The sequence below is a fragment of the Triturus cristatus genome, chromosome 4_1 (assembly GCF_964204655.1).
Source record: "Triturus cristatus chromosome 4_1, aTriCri1.1, whole genome shotgun sequence".
In the NCBI taxonomy this organism is placed as follows: domain Eukaryota; kingdom Metazoa; phylum Chordata; class Amphibia; order Caudata; family Salamandridae; genus Triturus; species Triturus cristatus.
In genome coordinates, this window is record NC_140585.1 from 286,842,582 (window position 1) to 286,868,714 (window position 26,133).

The 26,133-nt window shown below is 46.4% G+C and overlaps 1 protein-coding gene across 2 annotated transcripts in view; it reads left to right on the plus strand.

Annotated features, from left to right (window-relative positions):
• The window catches only part of LOC146854289 (uncharacterized), a 266,776-nt gene that overhangs the window by 229,677 nt on the left and 10,966 nt on the right, over nucleotides 1–26,133 (plus strand). For both annotated transcript variants that reach the window (XM_085652073.1, XM_085652072.1), the window contains one exon: nucleotides 2,713–2,982. In XM_085652073.1, the coding sequence (XP_085508199.1) occupies nucleotides 2,713–2,982 (270 nt within the window). The remainder of the gene's footprint in view (nucleotides 1–2,712; nucleotides 2,983–26,133) is intronic.

Below are 26,133 nucleotides of genomic sequence, written 5' to 3' on the forward strand. Positions count from 1 at the left end.
AATTCTGGCATGGATCCGGCCCTCTAGGATGACTTAGGAGAACCCTCGTTTATCGGATTAGGCCAATGTCTGCAAGAGCCTTGTGAACTAAGCAAAATGTTTTGAAGTTATTGTGCTGAAGGATGAGTAACCCATCAGGTGGTTAATGGATTGGCCTTTGTGTTGGCGGCTATTCGCCCTGCCACATTTTGCAGGTGTTGCATCAGTCAACATGTATGGGGAAGCAGAAATTATGGCATTACTGTAGTTCATTGAGAGGAAACGAAAACCCCAGATTCCAGTCTGTTTGGCCTTTGGTAGAAAGGGCAACGATTTTATAATTGAAGAGGAAACTATTTCTATTGATTCGTATGTGCAGGTTACTGGAGACGTTTTCTTACACTTGTCATATCGTTCACTATTACCTTTTCTACACCTCAGCAAAAAAACAATCCACTCTTCTTCCGGGCCAGCTCTCCAACCTCTCCGCACCACCAGATTATATTCTAAGTTTAAAAAAAGTTGGTAATTTGACCTTGCGTCATAAATCAAATGTGTGGATTTGAATGCTTAAAATTCAAATGAAGACTAAGAATGTAGATTGCAGGCCCAGAACAGAGTACGGAGTAAGGGTGGGCGTAGTTCGCGAAGTAGCACTTCGCGAAGCTACGCAAAGTGAAGTTCGCACTACGCGAGCTACGCGTAGCACTTCGCGAACTGCGTAGTAACATGTTCGCACTGTGCAAGATGTTGTTTTCAATGATTGCACAGTGCCGGTTGCTTGTCCGCACTGTGCAATCATTGAAAATGGCATCTTGCACAGTGCGAGCTGTAGTTTTCTGCTGCTCGAATAGATTTTTACTCGAGCGGCAGCTTTCTCAACGCGAACTGGTAGTTTCTCATCGCGAGTATACGCGATCCCTCGCAATGAGAAACCTGACCTCCTCGCGTTGGGAATCTCGCCGGGAGGTTTATTTTCCATGCTCGCGATCGCTAACTTGATGTTGCTGATCGCGAACAAGGAAAAAGTCTCGCCGGGATGTCATTTTACTTGCTCGCGGTCGCCAACTTGATGTTGAGGACCGCGAGCAAGCAAAAAATGACCGCAGCACTACGCAACACTACGCTACGCGTGTTCGCACTGTGCTACGTGCAGTTCGCGTAGTGCGAAGTAGCGCGAACTTCGCAAACTACGCGAGCGTAGCGTAGTGCTTCGCCCAGGCCTAGTACGGAGGCTGCTGCTTAGAATTGCTATTATTTTAATAAACTTATACAGAAATTTCACAAATTTATTTAGGTGTCACCTATACCTAACAAATCAAAACTAATCCAGCTATCATCCGAAAACCAGTTAAAGATATTTTAACTATTCATTGCTTATTGGTAACTAGATTATAAATTAAATCACTGCAGCACAGTTCTCGTGAATTCTGTGTCAGTGGTGCATTTTGTGCAGTTCATTTCATGAAGTGGTTTGAGTATTAAAATCCCTGGGAATTATTTTGGCAAGCACGGTTAAAGAAAATGTTGCCATTAATATAACCAGGGCCCCCAGCAACATTATGATGTTGGTGTTCTTAATACATGACGTTAAGGTAGTATTGGTGCTCAAAGTCACTTATTTTCTCTTCTCCCATGAATATGAAACTACATAGCATATCCCCTACATTTCATGGAAAACTAATTTCGAAAAGGAAATCTTTTAATGGAAAAAGGGGGCGTCCACATTCAGGGTGTTTTTGATATCACAAGCCATTTTGTAAGAAAATTTCTTTAGTTGTCCGTGTTGTAATCGTGATATTAAAATTACTTGTAAAATATGTAAGTGTAAGACATTGTATAAATGGCATTTTCTGATAGAATTGCACCTCTAAGCATTAAAATAAATTTGAATACATATATACTAGATATAATGTACTTTGTAGTGAGTTTTTATGAATTGCATAAACTAAAAATGTATATAATATTCATTCAATGGATCATTTACATCCGGTGCTTAAAAACCTGTTGCCCCCAGTGTTGTTTAGCTATGGGTGTAATGGATACATGCAACCATGATACCCGCATGAATGTTTGATATGCCTAGTGGGCTATACCAGACATTACACCCCGCCCCAGGGTTCAAGGCCGAAGGCGAGGACCTTAAAAAGCAGAGTGCTCCAGGCTTCTAATGGCCGGTAGAAGCAGGGAGCTCCAACATTCCAATGTTGTCCTTAATAGCTGTTTCTGTGAACAAAGACCTCACGGAGCCCGAGGGGAATCCAATCCCCTCGGGCTCCATGAGGCCTTTTTTATTTGTTTGGAACGTTCTGCCCTCTAGTGGCGGAATGTTCTAATAGCCTTATATCTATCCGTAACTGGGATATACTGCCATTCAAGTCCTGCTCCTTTGTTAAAGGCCCTCGCCTTCGGCCTTTAATGACCAGTATAGCCCGCTACGGGCGACTCTAAGGCTATTAGAACTTTCTCCCCTCTACTAATTATTAAAAACAAAGGCCTCTGGAAGCCCGAAAGGGTTTAACTCCTCTCTGACTTCGTGAGGCCTTTGTTCGCAACAGCTGTGAAATGGAAAAAAAACTTGGAATGTTGCTCTCCGGGCTTCTACCTGCCAGTTGTCTTCAATGGAGTGCTCAACATTCCAATGTTCTAATAACTGACATTGACCCATTTATTTCGGTTCAAAGAAGGCGGGTTTGCTACTAGGGACTGAAAAGTTTCTGTCAATTTTTACAGATTAAATCAGACAAGACTTTGCACAAGGGCATCTGCGAACTGTTTACATCTTATAATTTCTTCAAGAAAGTGACTGACCTGTATGTGGGATATCAGGTGATCGAGGAAGAGGTGGAAATCCAGCAGCAGAGCGTGAAAATTGCATTTGCTATGGACATTACTACCAAGCTCACTGCCATTGACCACCACCCCATGAACAAAGTACTGGGATTTGGGGTTAAGTACCTTAAGGAGAAGTTCAGCCCCTGGATCAAAGAGCATGGAGGATGGGTAAGGCAGAATATAAATTGACCATAAGATGTGATGCTCAGAAAAGTAATTGTCTGTCCTTTTAAGTGTCATTCTATTCTAGCTTCATTGTTGAGTGCAAGAACCCAGATACATTTCTTGTACCAGCCCAATTAACCCCTTCAGTGCCACGCCCTTTCCCCGCCCTGTGCCGGCCGTTGCATTAGCGGGCGGGGTTCATGACGAGCTGGACTCGTCATGGGCACAGCGCAAACGCGGTCCATGACGAGTCCAGCTCGTCATGGGCACTGAAGAGGTTAAGACACCGTATAATTTTGGTTTGGCACAGTAAAAGGATGTTAATCTGGTATTTTTGAGTGTTTGGATTTTCCAGTAAGACTCATCTGCACCCTACATTTTATAAAAAAACATTTTCACTGAAATAACCAAAGGTTTTAGTGGCGTAAAACACCAGTTGACTATAACTGGTGAATTTCAGTTTTAACTGAAGTAACTAGAACTTGCTCCCTTGCCATGCACAGTGTTATCATCAATGATGTTATTTTCAAATGTTATCAATGATGTTATGGAGCATGTCAAGAGATGTAATTTTTGAGGTCATACGCAATATGCCTTTTATTGCAAGACCTTTATGGTTTGAGGAAGGGGGTGGGTGGGGTCACCTCTAATCAGTTTCTTACTTAACTTTAATTTGTGCTGTGTTAGGGTAGATTTTGTTTGCCTTCGCTCGGGGGACTAAATTACTCTATGTTGACTCCTTTCACAACCTCGCCTGTACCACTTTTTTTTTTTCTCTCTCTCTCTTCGGCGTTTAAGGTGAATCCAACTGAACTTTGCATGATTGGTTTAATAGACTAACAGAGCACTGACTCTTACATTTGAGAATTTATTACTCACAAGGGGAGGTCCTCAGATGCAGCTGCTGTGGTCTCCCTGAAAAACTGAGTTCAATATATTATGTATAGTTTAGATCATTGGTGCACTGTCTTAATGTATATATTAAACCTGATTTCAAATGACAGTTGATAGAAATGTAAGGTTGATAAAGATTCAGTTAGCCATCTGTTTAGGACAGGTCCAACAGTTAAGGCAATGGAACAAAATCGGGTCGAGCATTCAACTTGTCACTCAAGATGACATTAGAAAGCAAGTTGATGTTGAAGTCTACCAGAAGTGCAGGGTTAAAGCGAATTTTGTTATGGCTACAACAACTGTTGCTGTCCTGGCAAGACGTTTGCAAGGTAGCTTTCTGAAAATACAATTATCCTCCTAGCATGGACAATTGTGCATGATGAGGAAGAGGTGGCCCAAGCAGCTCTGTATCCTGATAACATGAAAGGTCAGCTTTGTTTCCTATCTTCTTGAGTAACTAATGGCTAAGGTTCAATTTTTAGTCTATTCAGAAAGAGCATGTGAATCCATGGACCCCCTCCCCCACCCCATGTCATGAGGAATGTAACTTCCTTTAATTTTAGCTGTACAGCAGTGCTATCCTAGATTCAAACGTGACCCTTCTATCTAGAGAAACATACTCCGTTGTGGTAACACCTCCAGAGGTGTAAAGTCGTCCTTGACTACAGGTGGTCATGGTCTGTGCAGCCTTTCATTCATTGGCTGGTCGCAAAACACTCCAAAGGTGATGGTTGGGACTACACATTAAAGGCAATGTGTAGAATTTTCACTGTTGTCTTCATAGGAGAACTCGTAGAATGTTCCTCTATAGGAATCTGGTAGATTTAAATGGTATATTGCACTTGGAGACTCCAGCATCCTCTATGGTGACAACTCCAACACAATCGCAAAATCCCTGGCGCAATTTCTGCATGACCACAGTCTGATTTTTAGATTCCCACATAATAGACTCACCTCCTTAGACCTCATTAGAACAAAATGGAGCCAAGTAATTGTTAAGGAGCTTGTCATTGTGGATTATTCTGTCCATCAATGGCTTCCTTTGAAGACAGTCGCCAAAACAGTTTTAAGAGGGCACACCCCAAGTGACATTTAATTGAATGCAGGAATACGAAAGGCTAGGAAACATGATGAAGTACGGATTCTGGTTCTCTGATGGATCCTGCACCCGTAGCAATTTGGAAATTGGCCTCTATGTCTCTTCTTCCATCATTGCTGGAGGTCTGCAATTTATCACTCAAACTGAAGACAGTCCCTTGGGCATTGAAGTAAGCTGCTTAGGATACCCTTGCTTATGAAGCCCTCAGCTGGCCACTAAACACTATCTGCCTATCTCTGTTGCCTTTTTCAGTCAAACTTCTGGAGAAAGCACTAAACAAACAACTCCTCTGTTTTCTCAAGAAAAGGAAGCTGTTTGACACTGCTCAATAAGGTTTCCCCCGTGGGCTTGATAAAGACCACATTGGTGGCTGTAGTATCGTCATATAAGGTTATTACTGTTCTCCTGTATCTTGTAACTAGCTGCTCAGCCAGTGTGAGAGTTCCATGTGGAATGTTGACGTGACTGGAATGTTGGAGGTTGGTGTGGTGTAATACAGTTGAGAGGATGGGCTGAGCAGCTAGCAGGCTGCTCCTGGTGGGGCTATTCTATGGACTTAATTAACTTAATAAATACGCTTAAGATCTATCCTGGCTACGTCTGCTGTGTCACATCAACCTATGGAACCAGGTCACTTCAATTGGCGACGAGTTGGACTAAAGAAACTGTGCGTGTAACCTCAACAGACTGGTGTGTAACTAAACTGGTGTGTCTTGAAGAAATTTGGACTGAAGAAAAGAAACTCCTCATTTGGCGAAACTACCTGGCAACGTGAGCCCCACCAGTGACCACAACACCGGTCGCCCAAACCTCTGTGTGCCAGGTGGAGTGAGGAGTGGAGCTGCAAGTTGTTCCCTAGTGCAGCGCAGAGGTTTGCCTCAGTCCTGTGTCTACTTCGAGGTGTTGTGTCCCTGAGCCGTTTGCTGGATGTCTTCGCTACCAAGATCGGTGTCTTTGGAAGGATGCTGGCCCCTGTGACAGTCGCGTAAGAGAAGTGCTAGCGGTCTCTTTGTGTCGGACCGTGGAGGGCCACTTGACGGTCGTGAGGTGAGCGTTTGGGAGCTGTCACCGGAAGAGGTGTCTGGCGATATTTGTAATTTCAGCCATGGTGTGCTGTGTCTTCATCTTGGTATCTTATACATCTTTACATACGTTAAGAAAGGCTACCTACATCTTTCAGATGGTCCTGTGCCACAACAAATATCTCCAGGGCATCAAACAGCGACTGTGCCACAGGAAGCTGATTTTTTTGTTTTTGTCTGAAGAAGCATGGTAAACCGATGCTGTTTCTTTCATCTCCTGGATATGTGTTACTAAGGCTGTTTACATTTTTAATAGACATCTTAAGCTACGTGAAATATCTACAGTGCTTCAGAGAGAAAGTTAACCTGTTGCTGCCTTCAGTTTTTGTCTCCAGTGCGAAGTGGAGTGTTTCTAGTGACTGTAAGGCTCATTCGTGACTGTTTTACGGTGTTATATTTTGCCTTGCTGAGGGATTGGATTTGTGACATTTTTGGCGTTTCTCCTGCCAGCGCTGCACCGTTGGGTATGCTGATTTAATTTTTGAAATTCGGGCACTTTGCCTGCTTTCAGTGTGAGAACTACACGGTGAGGAAACAGTGTGTTGAAATTTGTTTCTAGTGGTGTTATTGTTCCTACTTCGTGGCAGGTTAAAAAAATGACAGTAGCGCTTCGTTTAAAGATTCAAAATTGACACGCGCAACTTACCTTGAGGACGATGTCGCACGGAGCAGCTCAGGAGCCTCTTGTGACGTCTTGATTTATGTTGGTCATCTATGCTGCCTATGGAAGCTCTGCAATCGGAGCGCACCGTGAGCCATCCAGCATTCACGTCGTTTGCGTGCCTCCATTTTGAAGTTTGACTTTATCCATATGGTTTCAAGTGTTCTTTCTTCCACATGTTCCTCATCATTGGAGCGATATTTATTGTCACGAGTGGGAGTTTTATTTTCATTCGATTTTCTGAAGCGCTAGAAGGTCATCCCATGATGACCAGATGGATAATCTTACAGAGGTCAGTGCATGCTATCATCCGGTGTCAGAGTTGGTGTATTTTGTGGCAGTTTTACATTTGGACATAACGAAAGAGTAACAGGAATATTTTTAAAAAGGCTTATTGGAGCGACGATGACTTTCAACAGGAACTGTGTTTCATTATTTTAATCCTCTGCACAAGGTTACGTTGCCATCTAGTGTCCCAAGTTGGAATTCATCTTTTAAATTAGAGACCTGTGTGTGGGTTCGATTTACCAGCAATGTTCGTTCCTGTCACATGTTTCGTGGAGCTTGTAAAAAGTACCATTTTGTTCATGGCAATGCCTAGTCTTTGTTATCATCGTGGAGACAGGCACACCATTGTCATTTTTGGTGCATGTCTACAGTATTTAATGCTAAAATGTTTTATTGTACAGGAAAAAGTAATCTATACATTTACAATGTCTTGCTATTGCTGTATGCCATCTTTGTTAATTTGCCTTTCACACGTACATGTTTTGTTGGCATGGGAGTAGGTACTTGTCCCATGTCTCTTATTTACGCAGTTTATAGGGGGTTATTGTCCCACCTATGTCAGTAGTAATGGGTGTTAGTCCTATTTACTCAGTTTTTAGGGGGTATTAGTCCCACCTACGTAATTGTTTATGGGTTTTAGTCCCATATATTTAGTGTTTAGGGGGTGTTAGTCCCACCTACGTTATTGGTAATCGGTGTTTGTCCCATCTATTCTGTGTGTTAGTCATGCTGTGACTCACTTGTCGGGCTATAGGGGGTGTTAGTCCCACCTATTAAATTGGTTAATGGGTGTTAGTCCCATATACTTAGTGTTTAGGGGGTGTTAGTCCCACCTAGCTTATGGTTAATGGGTGTTAGTCCCATATACTTCGTGTTTAGGGGGTGTTAGTCCCACCTAGGTTATTGGTAATGGGTGTTAGTCCCATATACTCAGAGTTTAGGGGGTCTTGGTCCCTCCTACGTTTTAGTGATGGGTGAGATCCACCCATTGTATATTTGTTCTAGGAGTGATTCTTCCTGTGTTTCTTCAATTTCTAGAGTAATTGTAGTTGTTTTCTATTGTGATTCTCTGCGTTTTTATATATGTATCTTTTGTGGAGTCTACTCAATTTGTTTGGGATTTTATCGTTCTTTTCGTGTTTTATTAACCTCTTCTATGCCCATGACGAGATAGAATCGTCATGGAGCACGGTTGCGCTGTGCCCATGACGAGACGATCTCGTCATGAACCCCGCCCGCTAATGTAACGCCCGGCACAGGAGGGGGAAATGGCGGGGCACTGAAGGGGTTAAAAGAGGAGGTTGGTGTTAGTGAGTGAGTTTAATGTTTTCTTTTCTGTCTTATTACAAGAGGAGGATGGTGATAAGTTTATTCTTATCTTTTCATCCTTTTTCTTATTCTTTTTCTGCCGTTTATGGTCTGGGTCCCTTTTGTGGTATAGTTTATTAATCTTACCCTTGGGGTTTTGGACTATTTATCTCTTGTTTATATTTTGTGTATAGTTGTTTTGAACTTTTAGTATTGTTTGTTGTATTTTCAATTGTAAAGAAGAGAGATATTGTAGTATCTTCATATAAGGTTATTACTGTTCTCCTGTATCTTGTAACTAGCTGCTCAGCCAGTGTGAGAGTTCCATGTGGAATGTTGACGTGACTGGAATGTTGGAGGTTGGTGTGGTGTAATAGAGTTGAGAGGATGGGCTGAGCAGCTAGCAGGCTGCTCCTGGTGGGGCTATTCTATGGACTTAATTAACTTAATAAATACGCTTAAGATCTATCCTGGCTACGTCTGCTGTGTCACATCAACCTATGGAACCAGGTCACTTCAGTGGCCATTCTGGATAAACTGCGTTTGTCAACCAAGGCAGTTCCTCTGCCTGCTTATTTCAGACTTCTTTGCAGCATTGAAAACCATCTCATGTGACTGCCTAATTGTGAGGTTACAAGAAGTGGGGGGGACATTGGGCCTGCTCTAAATTGGATTCAGTGATCTCTCCAATCAAGGCAGCAAGCAGTCTATTTGCTTTCTGTTTTGTCCAGCCACTCCGCAGGGAGTTCCTTATAGCTCATCACTGTTTAATGTGTGTGTACAAATGCAAAAAGAACCATTGATTGACAGAATGCAGAATGTCATACATTCACCGCTGTACAGAGATCTGGGCCTAAATCCATCTTTTTTTGCTCACCATGCCATTCCAGTTTGGACCCAGCCATATGCAAATCAGTCTTGACCCTGTGCCCAGACATGGATCCCTTGCTTACTGTGCCACTGGATTCAAGCTAGCCTGGCTGAAGGTTGACCTACCCTGGCAGTTCGTTCTGGACTGTTCCCATGGGGCACAGGGTCAAGACTGATTTGCATATGGCTGGGTCCAAACTGGGGTGGCGTAGTGGGCAAAAGAACGATGGATTTAACCCAGATCTTTTGACTGGGGGAGAATGTTTGCATTGTCAGCATTCCGTTCATTTGTTTGCTGTAACACTTATCGCCCTAAGTGGGATGGGTATGCCCAGACGTGGGTCCCTTGCTTACTGTGCCACTGGATTCTGGCTGAAGAAGGGTGACTGTTCTGCTTTGGTTTTTCCTCCTGATAGAACCTGCTCCACAGAGCCTTTTTAACCCAAACCAGAACGTTACCCCCTCCCTAGGGCCTTTTTACACCTAAATAACCACATATATATGTACCACCTAAGAACAGGGAATTCCTATTATATATATATTTATATCTTGCGACCTCAGTCAGGTCCAGAATCTCCTACCTACCTATTAGGTCGCGACACACAAAGTCTCGCGACCTCAGTCAGGTCCAAAATCTCCTACCTACCTATTAGGCAGCGACACACAAAGTCTCGCGACCTCAGTCAGGTCCAGAATCTCCTACCTACCTATTAGGCAGCGACACACAAAGTCTCGCGACCTCAGTCAGGTCCAGAATCTCCTACCTACCTATTAGGCAGCGACACACAAAGTCTCGCGACCTCAGTCAGGTCCAGAATCTCCTACCTACCTATTAGGCAGCGACACACAAAGTCTCGCGACCTCAGTCAGGTCCAGAATCTCCTACCTACCTATTAGGCAGCGACACACAAAGTCTCGCGACCTCAGTCAGGTCCAGAATCTCCTACCTACCTATTAGGCAGCGACACACAAAGTCTCGCGACCTCAGTCAGGTCCAGAATCTCCTACCTACCTATTAGGCAGCGACACACAAAGTCTCGCGACCTCAGTCAGGTCCAGAATCTCCTACCTACCTATTAGGCAGCGACACACAAAGTCTCGCGACCTAAGTCAGTCAGGTCCAGAATCTCCTACCTACATGGCAGCCTTAGCACGAGCTCATCCTATTATTACCGTGGTTCACGACAGGGGAATTGGGATTACTATATATCCGATCACACAAAGACTATTAGTTGAGCACAACCTGTTCTCTTAGTTCGAGGGGCTTGTTTTTCCCCTCATCCAGTTACCACTTACCTGACCAGGATTAATCTCTGTTCATTTTAAGGCAACTCTGACTAAAGAATAGACTATCCTCCTATACAAAAGTACACAACACATGCTAACGTACAACAAGCTAAATACTTTATTTAAATGCCACATGCACATTCGCAGAATACATTATATATATATATAGACAACCTGCAAGGAAAGTGAAAGGTTAAGTTGTATACTCTAATAGTAAAGGGTTAACGTCACCTGGTGATATTCAGCCTGTACTCAAAGGTCATCTAGGTTCCCTTCCCGTCTGCGCCTTGGCTTCGCCTGGAAGTCACACCTCTGCAGTCACAGATTTACTCCCTTCTCTTTTTCTCCTAGTCATTGGAACCTCCTCCTCATCAGCTGCTCTCTCTCCTCTTTAGATTCAGGTTTGTCATCTGTCTTCACTGGAATAAGTAGTAGCTTTACTGCTAACGGCCAGATGCCGCCCATGGTCTAGAAGCAAGTGCAAGTGTCTGCCTCAGACTTTCACTAATATAGATGTGCATTCTCTCATGGAAATTTCCAGCTCGAAACCTGCCGCCCACCAAATTCCTGTACCTCCCCGTGCCAAGGACACGTTCCCAGCCGGCCGGCCTGTTGTAGTGTCTTCAGCATGAAGGAGAATACAATCCTTCGATAAGGGCCGGCCTGAACCGGTTCTCTCCAAGCGAATAACACCTCCTAACTAAAACACTGCCTATGACCTAGAAACTTCCCAAGCTGCTAGAGCAGGAGGAAAGATGGAGTCTCTCCCATTTAAGGCCTACCAGGCCTGAATGCAGCACAGCTCCATTAGATACCCTTACTACAGAACATATTACCCCTAATGCTAACGAATCTATCCCCTAGGATATGTATGCAAACCCTGATCTATGGGGAAGAACACAGGATCATGTTGAAGTGCCTAATAAATAGGCTCTATACACTACTCTAACCCTTAGACTTGAATGGAAAGAGACTGAAGTCACATGGATTGCTCTGCAACACCGGAAGGCCGGGAAAATCGAGCAGTACATTCCACCCTTGACTTCAGTCTATTATACATTCAATAAACATGACTAACATCGGTGGAGGAATAATATCTTTCCCGTTTAAGGCCTACCAGGCCTGGATTCAACACAGCTCTATGAAATACCCTCACTATAGGGCAAGTTATTCTCAAGGCTAACGAATCTATCCCCTAGGATATGTATGCAAACCCTGATCTATGGGGAAGGACACAGGATCATGTCGAAGTGAATAATATCTCTCCCGTTTAAGGCCTACCAGGCCTGAATTCAGCTCCATGAAATACCCTCACTATAGGGCAAGTTATCCTCAAGGCTACCGAATCTATCCCCTAGGCTATGTGTGTAGGCCCTGAGCTATGGGTAGGAGCACGGGATTGTGTCACAAGTGTCTAATAGATAGGCCCTATTCACTACTCCAGTCCTTAGACTCGGATGGAAAGAGACTGAAGTCATATGGATTGCCCTGCAACACCGGAAGGCCGGGAAAATCGAGCAGTACATTCCACCCTTGACTTCAGTCTATTATAAACAAAACGAACTGATCTATGTCTAGTACCAAATGTGCAGAATTGAAGCATTGAAGGAATACACGTGAATAAAGCAACAGATAGAAATCAAAATGCCGATAATAATCAGAATACCTAACAATCGTGTCCATGTTTAAGCAAAAGATAATCAATGGCTGCTCTATTTTGCAAAATGGCTCTACGTTCACCCTGGGCGTCTAATAGTAAGTCGGATAAGACTGTAGAAGTATGATTAATAGATTTGACCATCCAGCAGGTCATTTTCTAAATAGATTTGGCATTATAGACTGCCAAAGCAGAAACACCAATAATTCTCATCCACACAACTTTACACCCACAGAGAAATTTGAAGCAAGGTAGAGTCAAAAGGCAGAATCACATTAGACCACGTCAAAGCCAATAGGTCGAAATCATAATTCACCTAACCCAAATAACATTATACGCTAAATCCCTCAGTATACAACATTGAGCACATGTGTGCACCACCACCCACAAGACTGCACCTCAACATACCATACCTTCTATTCTTGGAAAGACTATTTCACTAAAAGGCAGAACACACTTAGGTCAGTACAGAATGGTGGTGGTTGAGGGTCACCATAGAGTGTCAGACCACAAGTGGCTGATTCACAACAGTGCACCCCATGACCCTCGATCATCACCATTCACATATATCAAAAACAAAATCTAGCAAATAGCAACTGTATTACATAACCGAAAAGCAAAATGATCATTAAAGTACTGCATATCGTATTTAAAAGCAAAAACCATTGAAAACCACATGTCTAAATTAAAAGTCACAACTACTAAAAAGCACATGTTGAAACAGCAACTCATATTGTGAAGCTGCTACACAAAAATACATAGGTCAAAACAAAGCATGACTTGAAAAGCAGCAAAAAACTCATCAAAGGTATGTGATAATCACTGTAGAGCAAATAAAGTTCGCATTCTCCAAACACATGTAGTAGCCATAATTCAGGCGCAGCTAAAAATAGCACATAGACATCCGGATACATGTTGAATGGATACAGAAAATAAATCAATCAAGCTTTTGAACGCTCCTAATGCTTCTAATGATTAAACTGGAGATTCCACTGTCAAACTCAGATATAGTAGCAATAGCCACAAGTTAGCACTGTTCACTAACTCAGAAAATATCTACTCAGAGTGCTACAGAGCGTCTCTATTCATGTCCATCCCTAAAAAAAAAAACAGTCCTGCAGTATGAAAAAAAAAAAACACACCGCCTTCATGCAAACAACTTTGGCCGCACGCGAAGGAAACAGTTCCATACGTCGACGATCCCATGTCGCTTGGAAAGAAGCAGGCCATCATGCTCTCCGGTACACATCAGCAGCTGTATCTTCTTGATAAGGGAGGACCCCATGCAGTCTGGATAGCCACCGGCATCAGCCGCCACCGTCTCGTATTACTCCAGGCTTGGGGGGGGGGAGGGAAGGGGAGGGGAGAGGGAGGGCCCCACTCACACGGGAGAAGGGAGTCCCACTCACACGCGGAGAACTGGGCGAATCTGAAAAAGAAACAAGAATCACTTTTCTTGCAAAGAACATTTTCAAAAGTACAATATTTTAATTTCTGTCTATATAGGTCTCCTCCAGCTCTGGGGAATCGTGTAATAATACTACTAACACTTTAGCCTCTAAAGTCTTGATAAAATCCCTCTGTTTCAATACACAGCAAGAAGGGCTGGGGCAGTCTCCTTCTCTGACTTCTCTCACTGCACCCCTCACAGGTTCAGCCCCCCTTCACAAATCTCCACGGACTCTAAATGGCCTCTTGCCAAAGATAACAAGCAGAGACTTCTCCGGCTGTCTGTAGCTCACACCTTATCTCCTTCAAGGTCGGAGAGAACTGCACGCCTGCCAACTTACTTGGACTGTCTGCGACTCTGCTCATGGGGGGGGGGCCTGCGCCTGTGCAAGCCTCCCAGACAGTTATGCCCAGGAAGCTGTCCCTACCCACGGAGGAGAGGAGCTGAGATGAGATGACCCCTCCCGTAGGAATTCCTTCTCGGACTTCACAGAAAGCCTGAGCCCTGCCCAGCGTTGCTGGATGATCTCAATGCAAGACTCCCAAACAGCAATCTGAAAGACGCTGTTAAATGACCCACTTCCAGAACAGCTATTTTACAGGTCTGAGAGGAAAAATAGCTGTAACCACTGCTTACCTCCAGCAAGACTGCACATGTCTTAATCTGAAAATGCTCTCCCATAGGCAAATCACATAGCCTCTAACCCAGCTTTGTTCAGTATTTGTTGGGGCGCAAAAGCACAATATGTGCCCAGCATCTGAAATTAAAAGGGACCTATTAATTCCCTGCACTTTCCCGTAACTAAAAAGGGCACATTGCTCTAGAAGCACCTTAGGAAATAAATGTACATGTTAATGAAGAGACCACATATCAGACTTATTGTACACAATCAGCTGTGCACATCCAAAATCACATTGTTGCAATCATCTTTTAAAGCAAAATATATCATACAGAGTCAAGTGTAATTTATGTCCGCAACCGGTGATCGAGAAGCTTACAACATTAGTCTGTTTACTTTTATGCACATTCCATGCAGGCTGAGAAAGCTCCCTAGAGGAATTAATTAAAACCGCCTGTGTAGCTCATAGCCTGCCAGCATTCTCTGTTACACTTATCACACCTGAATCATTCTGGCATGGCAAAGTGAACAACTTCACAGCCTGGTACACGTTTAATTCAGTCGTCAAAGATATATTAGCAAACTGGGCATCAACCAGCTCTGTGTTCAACTTACTACGTTCTCATTGCAAATGCCCACATGTGTAATGCATGGTAACCAACACATGAAAATAACACCGCTGTCTCTCTCCAAGATGCCATCAATCACCTGCTGAATAACACCCTTCCTTGCAACTACGGAGACTGGAATTTCAAGGGAGTCCCACGTTTCAGAGCCACGGTTTGAGATCTTACATGCACTTTACAACTGAAAACAGTAGATATGCATTCCTTAACTAACACTTGAAAGGGATCCAGCCCTCTCTGCCTCACGTAGCAAGCTATTTACAAGCACCCTTCAGAAGACACGCTGAAATATACACATACCAATTCTAAAGCAGCACAATGAGCTCACTTCACGAGCCAGCACATCATACTGTCTGCCCCCATTCAAATAAATCAAGTGATGTTCAAAAGTCTGTCTCCAATTACTCAGCCCACTCCCGGGCTAGGGCTTCACAAGGCATTGAATCCCAGCCGGGAATATCAACAGGCAACTTAAAAGTATATTTACAGTGTTTAGAACAGATCGCAAAAAAGAGAGAAGAAGAGAAAGAAAAGAAAGAAGAAAGGCTAGACACAGCAGTATATCACAAAGAACATACAAACAAAGTCACGCACACGCTGGCAGCAAACACGGGACAACACAACGCACACAGAATACGTAAACGGTTCACGACGCCAAATGTTCTGCTTTGGTTTTTCCTCCTGATAGAACCTGCTCCACAGAGCCTTTTTAACCCAAACCAGAACGTTACCCCCTCCCTAGGGCCTTTTTACACCTAAATAACCACATATATATGTACCACCTAAGGACAGGGAATTCCTATTATATATATATTTATATCTTGCGACCTCAGTCAGGTCCAGAATCTCCTACCTACCTATTAGGTCGCGACACACAAAGTCTCGCGACCTCAGTCAGGTCCAAAATCTCCTACCTACCTATTAGGCAGCGACACACAAAGTCTCGCGACCTCAGTCAGGTCCAGAATCTCCTACCTACCTATTAGGCAGCGACACACAAAGTCTCGCGACCTCAGTCAGGTCCAGAATCTCCTACCTACCTATTAGGCAGCGACACACAAAGTCTCGCGACCTCAGTCAGGTCCAGAATCTCCTACCTACCTATTAGGCAGCGACACACAAAGTCTCGCAACCTCAGTCAGGTCCAGAATCTCCTACCTACCTATTAGGCAGCGACACACAAAGTCTCGCGACCTCAGTCAGGTCCAGAATCTCCTACCTACCTATTAGGCAGCGACACACAAAGTCTCGCGACCTCAGTCAGGTCCAGAATCTCCTACCTACCTATTAGGCAGCGACACACAAAGTCTCGCGACCTCAGTCAGGTCCAGAATCTCCTACCTACCTATTAGGCAGCGACACACAAAGTCTCGCGACCTCAGTCAGTCAGGTCCAGAATCTCCTACCTACATGGCAGCCTTAGCACGAGCTCATCCTATTATTACCGTGGTTCACGACAGGGGAATTGGGATTACTATATATCCGATCACACAAAGACTATTAGTTGAGCACAACCTGTTCTCTTAGTTCGAGGGGCTTGTTTTTCCCCTCATCCAGTTACCACTTACCTGACCAGGATTAATCTCTGTTCATTTTAAGGCAACTCTGACTAAAGAATAGACTATCCTCCTATACAAAAGTACACAACACATGCTAACGTACAACAAGCTAAATACTTTATTTAAATGCCACATGCACATTCGCAGAATACATTATATATATATATAGACAACCTGCAAGGAAAGTGAAAGGTTAAGTTGTATACTCTAATAGTAAAGGGTTAACGTCACCTGGTGATATTCAGCCTGTACTCAAAGGTCATCTAGGTTCCCTTCCCGTCTGCGCCTTGGCTTCGCCTGGAAGTCACACCTCTGCAGTCACAGATTTACTCCCTTCTCTTTTTCTCCTAGTCATTGGAACCTCCTCCTCATCAGCTGCTCTCTCTCCTCTTTAGATTCAGGTTTGTCATCTGTCTTCACTGGAATAAGTAGTAGCTTTACTGCTAACGGCCAGATGCCGCCCATGGTCTAGAAGCAAGTGCAAGTGTCTGCCTCAGACTTTCACTAATATAGATGTGCATTCTCTCATGGAAATTTCCAGCTCGAAACCTGCCGCCCACCAAATTCCTGTACCTCCCCGTGCCAAGGACACGTTCCCAGCCGGCCGGCCTGTTGTAGTGTCTTCAGCATGAAGGAGAATACAATCCTTCGATAAGGGCCGGCCTGAACCGGTTCTCTCCAAGCGAATAACACCTCCTAACTAAAACACTGCCTATGACCTAGAAACTTCCCAAGCTGCTAGAGCAGGAGGAAAGATGGAGTCTCTCCCATTTAAGGCCTACCAGGCCTGAATGCAGCACAGCTCCATTAGATACCCTTACTACAGAACATATTACCCCTAATGCTAACGAATCTATCCCCTAGGATATGTATGCAAACCCTGATCTATGGGGAAGAACACAGGATCATGTTGAAGTGCCTAATAAATAGGCTCTATACACTACTCTAACCCTTAGACTTGAATGGAAAGAGACTGAAGTCACATGGATTGCTCTGCAACACCGGAAGGCCGGGAAAATCGAGCAGTACATTCCACCCTTGACTTCAGTCTATTATACATTCAATAAACATGACTAACATCGGTGGAGGAATAATATCTTTCCCGTTTAAGGCCTACCAGGCCTGAATTCAACACAGCTCTATGAAATACCCTCACTATAGGGCAAGTTATTCTCAAGGCTAACGAATCTATCCCCTAGGATATGTATGCAAACCCTGATCTATGGGGAAGGACACAGGATCATGTCGAAGTGAATAATATCTCTCCCGTTTAAGGCCTACCAGGCCTGAATTCAGCTCCATGAAATACCCTCACTATAGGGCAAGTTATCCTCAAGGCTACCGAATCTATCCCCTAGGCTATGTGTGTAGGCCCTGAGCTATGGGTAGGAGCACGGGATTGTGTCACAAGTGTCTAATAGATAGGCCCTATTCACTACTCCAGTCCTTAGACTCGGATGGAAAGAGACTGAAGTCATATGGATTGCCCTGCAACACCGGAAGGCCGGGAAAATCGAGCAGTACAGTGACCTACCCTGACACCGGTCCCAGGATGCTTGTTTCCGGTCCAGGGAGGACCTGGCCTGGCAGTTCGGTCTGGACTGTTCCCATGGGGCACAGGGTCAAGACTGATTTGCATATGGCTGGGTCCAAACTGGGGTGGCGTAGTGGGCAAAAGAATGATGGATTTAACCCAGATCTTTTGACTGGGGGAGAATGTTTGCATTGTCAGCATTCCGTCCATCATTTGTTTTCTGTAATGTGTGTGTACACGTTTCAGATGGTCCTGTTACATGGACGATACATAATTGGTCATGTCTATTAAACACTCTACGACTTCACAGCCACGAGGTTTCAGGACTGTAAAATAGCATTGGCCCTTGGCTCTCAGATAACTCTCCCAAATTCAATGCTAAAAACAGATTCTAATCAAATCAAGAATATATTCAGCTCTGGCACCTCTGCTAGACCTCTGACCTGCCGCTCTGGTATCAATGCCAAACCCAGTCTCTTCTGTGAAGAACACAGGCTTTCAATTTGATTCCTTTCCTTCACTGTTTGGCCAAGTTAATCATCTTTCCTTGATCAGTTTTGCCTTGATGAGGATGTTGATGAAATTCCTGGCCCTGGCACCCCAAGACGTTTCACCCAAGAGTTATCCAGGCTACAATTCTTAACCACCTGGATTATTGTGAAGTTTTCCTTTGCGCAGCTACTGCGCTGCTAAGGATGTTGGAACGTAATCAGACCGCGTCCGCTAAATGGGCACTGCACTGGCCATGTAGTGAATCTGCCTCCACAGCATTGGGCGCTCTTAACTGGCTCCCCATTAAGAAACTGATTATGTTTGTCACTCTGCATTGAAGTTCATTATGTCCCACGACAGTCCTGGAGGTCTGGATATGCTCGCTTGTTGGTGGTAGCCAGGTTTTTTTGTTAAAAACTAAGAGGTTGTTCCTTCTCTGAGGTTATGAAGCTTTGAAATTCACTCTTGGTTGCTTTAAAGGCTTTTCCTGACTTCATAGAATTGAGAAAAGCCTTACGATCTGGCTGCACACTCTAGTATGCCCCTGTTGATAGCAATCCCTCGGGTGATTAACCCTAGTTCTAGCGCCACGACACTGCGCGCTTTACAATTTTATTTAAATTAAATCACAAAAAATATCCTTAATGTCTTAGGGAAGGAAAAGAATATGCCAAAGAAGCAATTCCACAAAATACCTAAAACACCACAGATTATGATCTCAAATGAGAAATGTGAAGTTTTTGGCAAGTTCTTTTATTATAAAATACTAACCACGAAGGAGCGATTGAAAAGGTCCTGTATTCTATCAAACAATTACTAGGGAAATTCTTTAACAAATGGTAAACATTTGACCGCATATCTTGGTTCTCTCTAAAGAAAACAATGAGAAAGCTGTGCCTGTGCTCACATTCTGAATAGCCCATTTCTTCCTCCATAATCCAACCTTTAATGACTCTCAAAATCTATTTTGGCAATAGGTCATTGATTTGTTCTCTTCAGACCGGATCATTCCCAGAGTGTCTGGAGGAAAAAGGACAGGTCAAGCCTTGTTAAACTGTCTTCTTACATAGATCAAATAACTTCAAACCATTGACCATTCTACCATTAATAAGCTAAATACTAATATAAAACATTCACCTGAAGGAGCAGATCAAAACAGACCTTTTAGAGTTAAATCAGACCTTGGGTAAAGAAACTGCTGCACTAACTGTGCTGGGGGATGCCCTGGAAATGTGTTTTTTTAAATTTACTTAAACCAAGGGCTCCAAGCCATTTGATACATCGAGTGAAGCCTCTCTGTGTGAAAAGACACATGTCCTGAACAATTAACAAACAGCAGTGAATTTGCCCTTTGGTACATAACAGAAAACAAACAAATGCAGAAAGGAATTAAAACAGTCTCCAAATGCTTGAGGACATGTTTGTATATAGAGTTAAAAAAAAAAAAAATGCTTTAAACCTGGTATAGATTAGCTAGCCATTCCTTGTCTGGTCACCCTTGCAGGCTACAGAGCATACCTCTGCTTCCGCCTGATGACAGCCAGTCTCTGTGCAATAAACGATGGGCAATTGTCTGAGGGGTGTGGGCCCTTTGAACTTCACCTCCTCCCGGCTACTATGTGCCTGAGATTACTATGGACTTATCTTGTTACAAGATCTTAATGAGCCCCTATAATCCTAAATTTTAAAAGTAACGGGTTACAGTGAAGCGTAAGTATCAACCTTGTTGTAACTCTCTCCAATTCATGTCTCTACTGTGGGAAGTGGCCTTCTAAAAAAAAAATCCAGCGATCTGGCGCTCCACCAATATCCTGTTTCACGTAGCATAGACACATACCGATACCTCCAAGTATCAGTGACCCTCCCTGAGTGCCATGTAACTATAAGGTGCTACCATAACTAGTGATAAGCATGTGTGGGGAGCTCGTCTGGATCCAGAACTAGAGACAGAGACAAAGCGCAAAAGTAGTCCATAGCTTTATTCAGTCAAACGAATAACTAGCTGTGACTGTTTACCCTACCATGCATATTCTCAAATTGGAACCCTTGATACGCTGCACTCAATCATCTTTAAACCAATCCCACCTCCATTTCCATTGTGTGTGGCCCTCTGGCCCCATCCCCCAATCTACAGCAGGACTAGGAATACAAATAATTGGTCAATGTCACTCGTTCTCTCTTCAGAAAACTTTGGTTCAGGTCGATTGGCTATCCATCCCTGGGGTGGGGGACGCTGGCCAACACTCTCTGCAAACGGACATGGGTATTGCTGAATTTTGCGAGCTTGCCAGAATCAATGAGAGTGCATCATGCTATTGATATTGAACCCTAGCTTGACCAGGCATTGCATTGGGTAAATAATACTGTTTAAACAAAGCAGTTCTTTCATGTCATTACATTTGGGCCAGGACTTTGAGGATAAAGCCTGAGTATATGAAAGTGGTTGACCCTTGATATTGTAGTGTGCCTTTTCTCTGGACATGCATAATGTGGTGTCCTAATCTTGAAAACTGAGTAAATGTGCAGTTAGTGGGTGCAGAATAGTACCCAGGAGGGGGTGAGAGTGTGCCTTAGAGCAAGATATTGATTAATCTGCTCCACTTTCAAGGTGTGAAATTTGAGCGATTTAAAGGACCGAAACAAAAGGTTTTTAGCAAACCAATATTGGTGGACACAGGCCTGCAATGCGACTATTTTTGCGGCATGACCATGCCTCCAGGTCTTCAGTTTTGGCGGCGATGACAATAAAAGGTTTCTACATTTTTTAGCATCTTCTTGTTAGATCAGAGATGTGCTGCTCCACTCCATCTAGTCCATTGTTTTGGCTCTCAACTGCTCAGTGAGATGGTCATGTATGGCGGGCGGAGTCTGCAACATTGATTGTCTTCAGGTCCGCCTTGAGGTTCTGCAGAATTGTGGTGGATTGCTATCCGGTCTAACTCTCCACCAACCGCACCTTTGGGTTAGTGTTTAGCCATGGCTCAGTGCTAATTAGTCTTCCGCTGGTCAGAAGTTAGCTGGTTCTGTTTTGGTTCAGCTTCACCCATTCTCTGTATTGTGTTTAAAGCATTATCTCATTACTGGGGTGGTGTTCACAAGCACTGACAGTTTCTTACTCACCAAGCCGAAGCTGCCCCTGTACCTGGGTATAGTTTTTTTTTTTTTTTTTTTTATTGAGTTTTTAGTAGCATGTAATCAAAACATACAGTGGCAACATGTAAACAAGGTACAGGTCATGGCACAACAACATCCTTCATCCAGCATGCAACAACATGCCATTATACTGATATTTCATCATACCCGGTGTTGCGTTGCAATAAAAAAGGTTACACAGCTTGGTGTGATTGTAAATATTGAATTAAGTATGTCCAGTAGTCCCTAGGTTTGGACCCCGTGGGCAACTCCTCCTCGTAGGTTTGCAGCGTGTCTCTGCAGTAAGTCAAATCTTGAAGCCAGTGTTTGACCCTGGGCACCATACGTCCACCCCAACACAACGACACTCGCCTCTTGGCAATTAGCAATGCAATCAAACAGAATTTGCGTTTGTTAGCCCTGATTCCGGGCAGTAGGCCCAACAGAGATGTACGGCCTACTGCCCGGAATCAGGGCTAACAAACGCAAATTCTGTTTGATTGCATTGCCGAGCCGTGCATTCGAGGTGTGTACCCACCATGTCACCCAATACATGTACCACCCTCTGCCAGTAGTCAGCCACCGCTTCACAGTGCCATGCCACGTGTATAAAGTCTGCCGGATCTACCCCGCAGTGCTCACATTTAGCGTCCTCCCTCAGCCCATACTTATAAAGCCGTGCAGGGGTAAAATAAGTCTGATGGAGGTATTTATAGTGCAGCATGCGCAGGTTCCCATTCGGTGTCAGCATCCCAGTAATCGCACAGGCCACACCCCAGTCCTCCTCCGACAGGGGACTCAGCAGGCTACCGTTCCAGCGCTCCATTGCCTTGCGTGTCGTGTCGGCAATGTCTGTCTGCAGCGCTGCATATAAGCGGGACACCAACTTTTTTGCAGTAGGGATTGTGATCAGCAATTGCAAGGCATTCAAGGGGGGCGGTTCCGCAGGGTGCGTTGGGTATAATTTCTGCAGTGCCCTCTGTAGCCTATAGTATGTGAACTTAAACAATAGTGTTTGGTTGCTAATGTACGTCAGTTCCTCGTGTGTTTTGAAAGTACCACCTTCATACAAGTCCCCCACGGTGGCCAGGCCAACCTGCCGTAGCAAATCCATGCCGACCTTCTCCTGCGTAACCGAGAGCTCAGGATGATGCTGTAGCGGCAATGCCGGCGCATACAGAGGCAGCCTGTGCGCTTTCCCTCCCATAGTGTGCCAGGCTCTATTGGTCGTGTCTATCGTATTTATGTCCCGATTATGCAGTGGAGGTCGTTTGTGTGTTATGATAGCACACAGTGGGACAGGGTGTGCATCCCCCTCTTCGATAGCAGCATGCGTCAGGAATGGAACCGGGTGGTACCAACAATGCTCTAGGACACCCCCGCGCCGCACGGCCACCAGCTGCTGCGTGCGTCTTCCCCGCCTTCTGCCTCGCTGCCTCGCTAGCCGAGCCTCCGCCGCGTGACCACGCCCCCTGCCTTCTAGCGGCGTGGTCCGTGTCCGCCTGACCTGCCCCCTTCGTATTTGCTGTTCTTTATTGTGTTTTGTTGTCTGTCTCCCTGTAACTTGTTTTTTTGCCTTCTGTATTGCTTGCTTCGTTTGGCCCCTTCGTCCTCCCTCCCCGCTTCCTGCCACAGCCGCTAACCCCGCCCCTTTTGCCTTCTGTACCCTCCCCGCTCCCGCCTCCCAGCTGCTCCGCCCCCCCCGCGCACTTGGCCATATATGGCGACCGTGCGACGCAGGTGAGTGTGACCTAGCTCTAGGACACCCCCGCGCCGCATGGCCACCAGCTGCTGCGTGCGTCTTCCCCGCCTTCTGCCTCGCTAGCCGAGCCTCCGCCGCGTGACCACGCCCCCTGCCTTCTAGCGGCGTGGTCCGTGTCCGCCTGACCTGCCCCCTTCGTATTTGCTGTTCTTTATTGTGTTTTGTTGTCTGTCTCCCTGTAACTTGTTTTTTTGCCTTCTGTATTGCTTGCTTCGTTTGGCCCCTTCGTCCTCCCTCCCCGCTCCTCGCTTCCCGCCACAGCCGCTAACCCCGCCCCTTTTGCCTTCTGTACCCTCCCCGCTCCCGCCTCCCAGCTGCTCCGCCCCCCCGCGCACTTCGCCATATATGGCGACCGTGCGAACGCGCAGAGGTCACGCGCAGCGGGCGCGCCGATTGTGCGCCGAAGGCGCGCCAAAGGTAAGCCCGTCTGCGCCCGTCCGCGACCGGACCGCGCCCAGTGCCAGGACCCCTGGCCCACGAGGACCCCGGCCAACCCGCCTGACATACACCGCCGCCACCCTCATCGCACTCAACACCGGCCGAACCCCGGGATGCCACCAAGCCACCCCGAGACGCACCCACGGACCCTTCAGCTGCCACGCCTGCAAGTTCACCTGCATCCGGACCTGACCGGCACCAGCACCCGCCAAGCCGAACACCAGCAGCAAACACCAAGTGCATCCTGCTCAACACCCGCTCCGTCCACAGACATGCCACCGAACTCTGGAACCTCCTAAACGCCACAGCCCCTGACGTTGCCTTCATCACAGAGACTTGGATGAACGCCTCTTCAGCGCCCGACATCGCCATCACCATCCCAGAGGGCTACAAGATCACCCGGAGGGACCGCACCGCCAACCAGATGGGAGGAGGCATCGCCATCATCCACAGGAACACCATCCGAATCACGACTAGCACCGACAACACCCTAACCACCGCCGAACACCTGCACTTCCAGATCCACACCGACCCGAAGACCACCCTCAGAGGCACCCTGATCTACCGACCCCCGGGACCACGCACTCAATTCAGCGAGGACATCGCCGACTTCGTCAGCCCGCATGCCCTCCCCTCCGCCGACTACATCCTCCTGGGGGACCTCAACTTCCACCTGGAGAACAACAACGACCGCAACACCAGCACCCTGCTCGACAACCTCGCCAACCTTGGACTGAAGCAACTGGTGAGCACCCCCACCCACCTCGCCGGACACACACTCGACGCCGTCTTCTCATCCAGCAAAGACATCGCCTTCAGCCACGCCACAGAACTCCACTGGACGGACCACAGCTGCGTACACTTCACCTTCAAAAGAACGACGATCCACCACCACCAGCAACAGGTTGCCCGTAGAAGCTGGAACAAGATCACAGCCGACCAGCTCGCCGCTTCCCTGAGCCAGCACCCTCCTGCCAGCTCAGCGAACCCCAGCCAGGCCGCCGACAACCTCACGAAGTGGATCAGCAACTGCGCGGATGAACTCGCCCCGCTGAGGACCCCGCCCAGCAGACCCGGCAGCAAGAAAGCCCCATGGTTCACCGATTAACTCAAGAGCTCCAAGAAGAACTGCCGAGCCCTCGAGAAAGTCTGGAGAAAGGAACCTACACCGGACAACAAGACCACCCTCAAACTCGCCACCCGGAAGCACCACCAACTGATCCGCGCCGCCAAGAAAACTGCATTCAAGGACCGGCTGGACAACAACCCACACAACTGCAAAGAACTCTTCAACGTCGTGAAAGAGCTCTCCAACCCCAACGCCGGAAACAACGACATCACCCCTTCGCAAGACCTCTGCAACTCCCTCGCCTCCTACATCCACAACAAGATCGCGGACATACACAACAGCTTCAGCACCCAACCGACGCACGCCACGACCACAGCCAAGCCGCCCACCGCCGCCCTCCGAGCCTGGACTCCAATCAGCACTGAAGACACCGTCCGCATGAACTCCGTCCACTCCGGATCTCCGACCGACCCCTGCCCTCACCACGTCTTCAACAAGGCCGACGCTGTCATCGCACCCCACCTGCGGGACATCATCAACTCCTCCTTCGACACCGCCACCTTCCCCGAGAGCTGGAAGCACGCCGAACTCAGCGCTCTTCTCAAGAAACCTACAGCAGACCCCACCGAACTCAAGAATTACCGCCCAATCTCGCTCCTCCCGTTTCCCGCCAAAGTCATCGAGAAGACCGTCAACAAACAGCTGGCCGCCTTCCTCGAGACGAACGGATCCCTCGACCCCTCGCAGTCCGGCTTCCGAGCCAACCACAGCACCGAGACCGCCCTCATTGCCGCCACCGACGACATCCGAGCCCTGATAGACAACGGAGAAACAGCGGCCCTCACCCTCCTAGACCTCTCCGCGGCCTTCGACACTGTCTGCCACCGCACCCTAGTGCAACGCCTCAGCAACGTCGGAATCCAGGAGAAGGCACTGGAATGGATCATCTCCTTCCTCGACGGAAGAACACAGAGAGTCCGCCTTCCACCGTACAAGTCAGAAGCCACCGAAGTCATCTGCGGCGTCCCTCAAGGATCCTCGCTGAGCCCTACCCTCTTCAACGTCTACATGAGCCCCCTCGCGGCCATCGCACGCCAACACAACCTCAACATAATCTCCTACGCCGACGACACCCAGCTGATCCTCTCCCTGACCAACGACCCCACCGCCGCCAGAGCCAACCTGCACGAAGGGATGAAGGAGGTAGCCGAGTGGATGACGACCAGCCGCCTGAAACTGAACTCAGACAAGACGGAGGTCCTCATCCTGGGCTCCACGCCCACCGCCTGGGACGACTCCTGGTGGCCCCCCGCCCTGGGCACCGCAC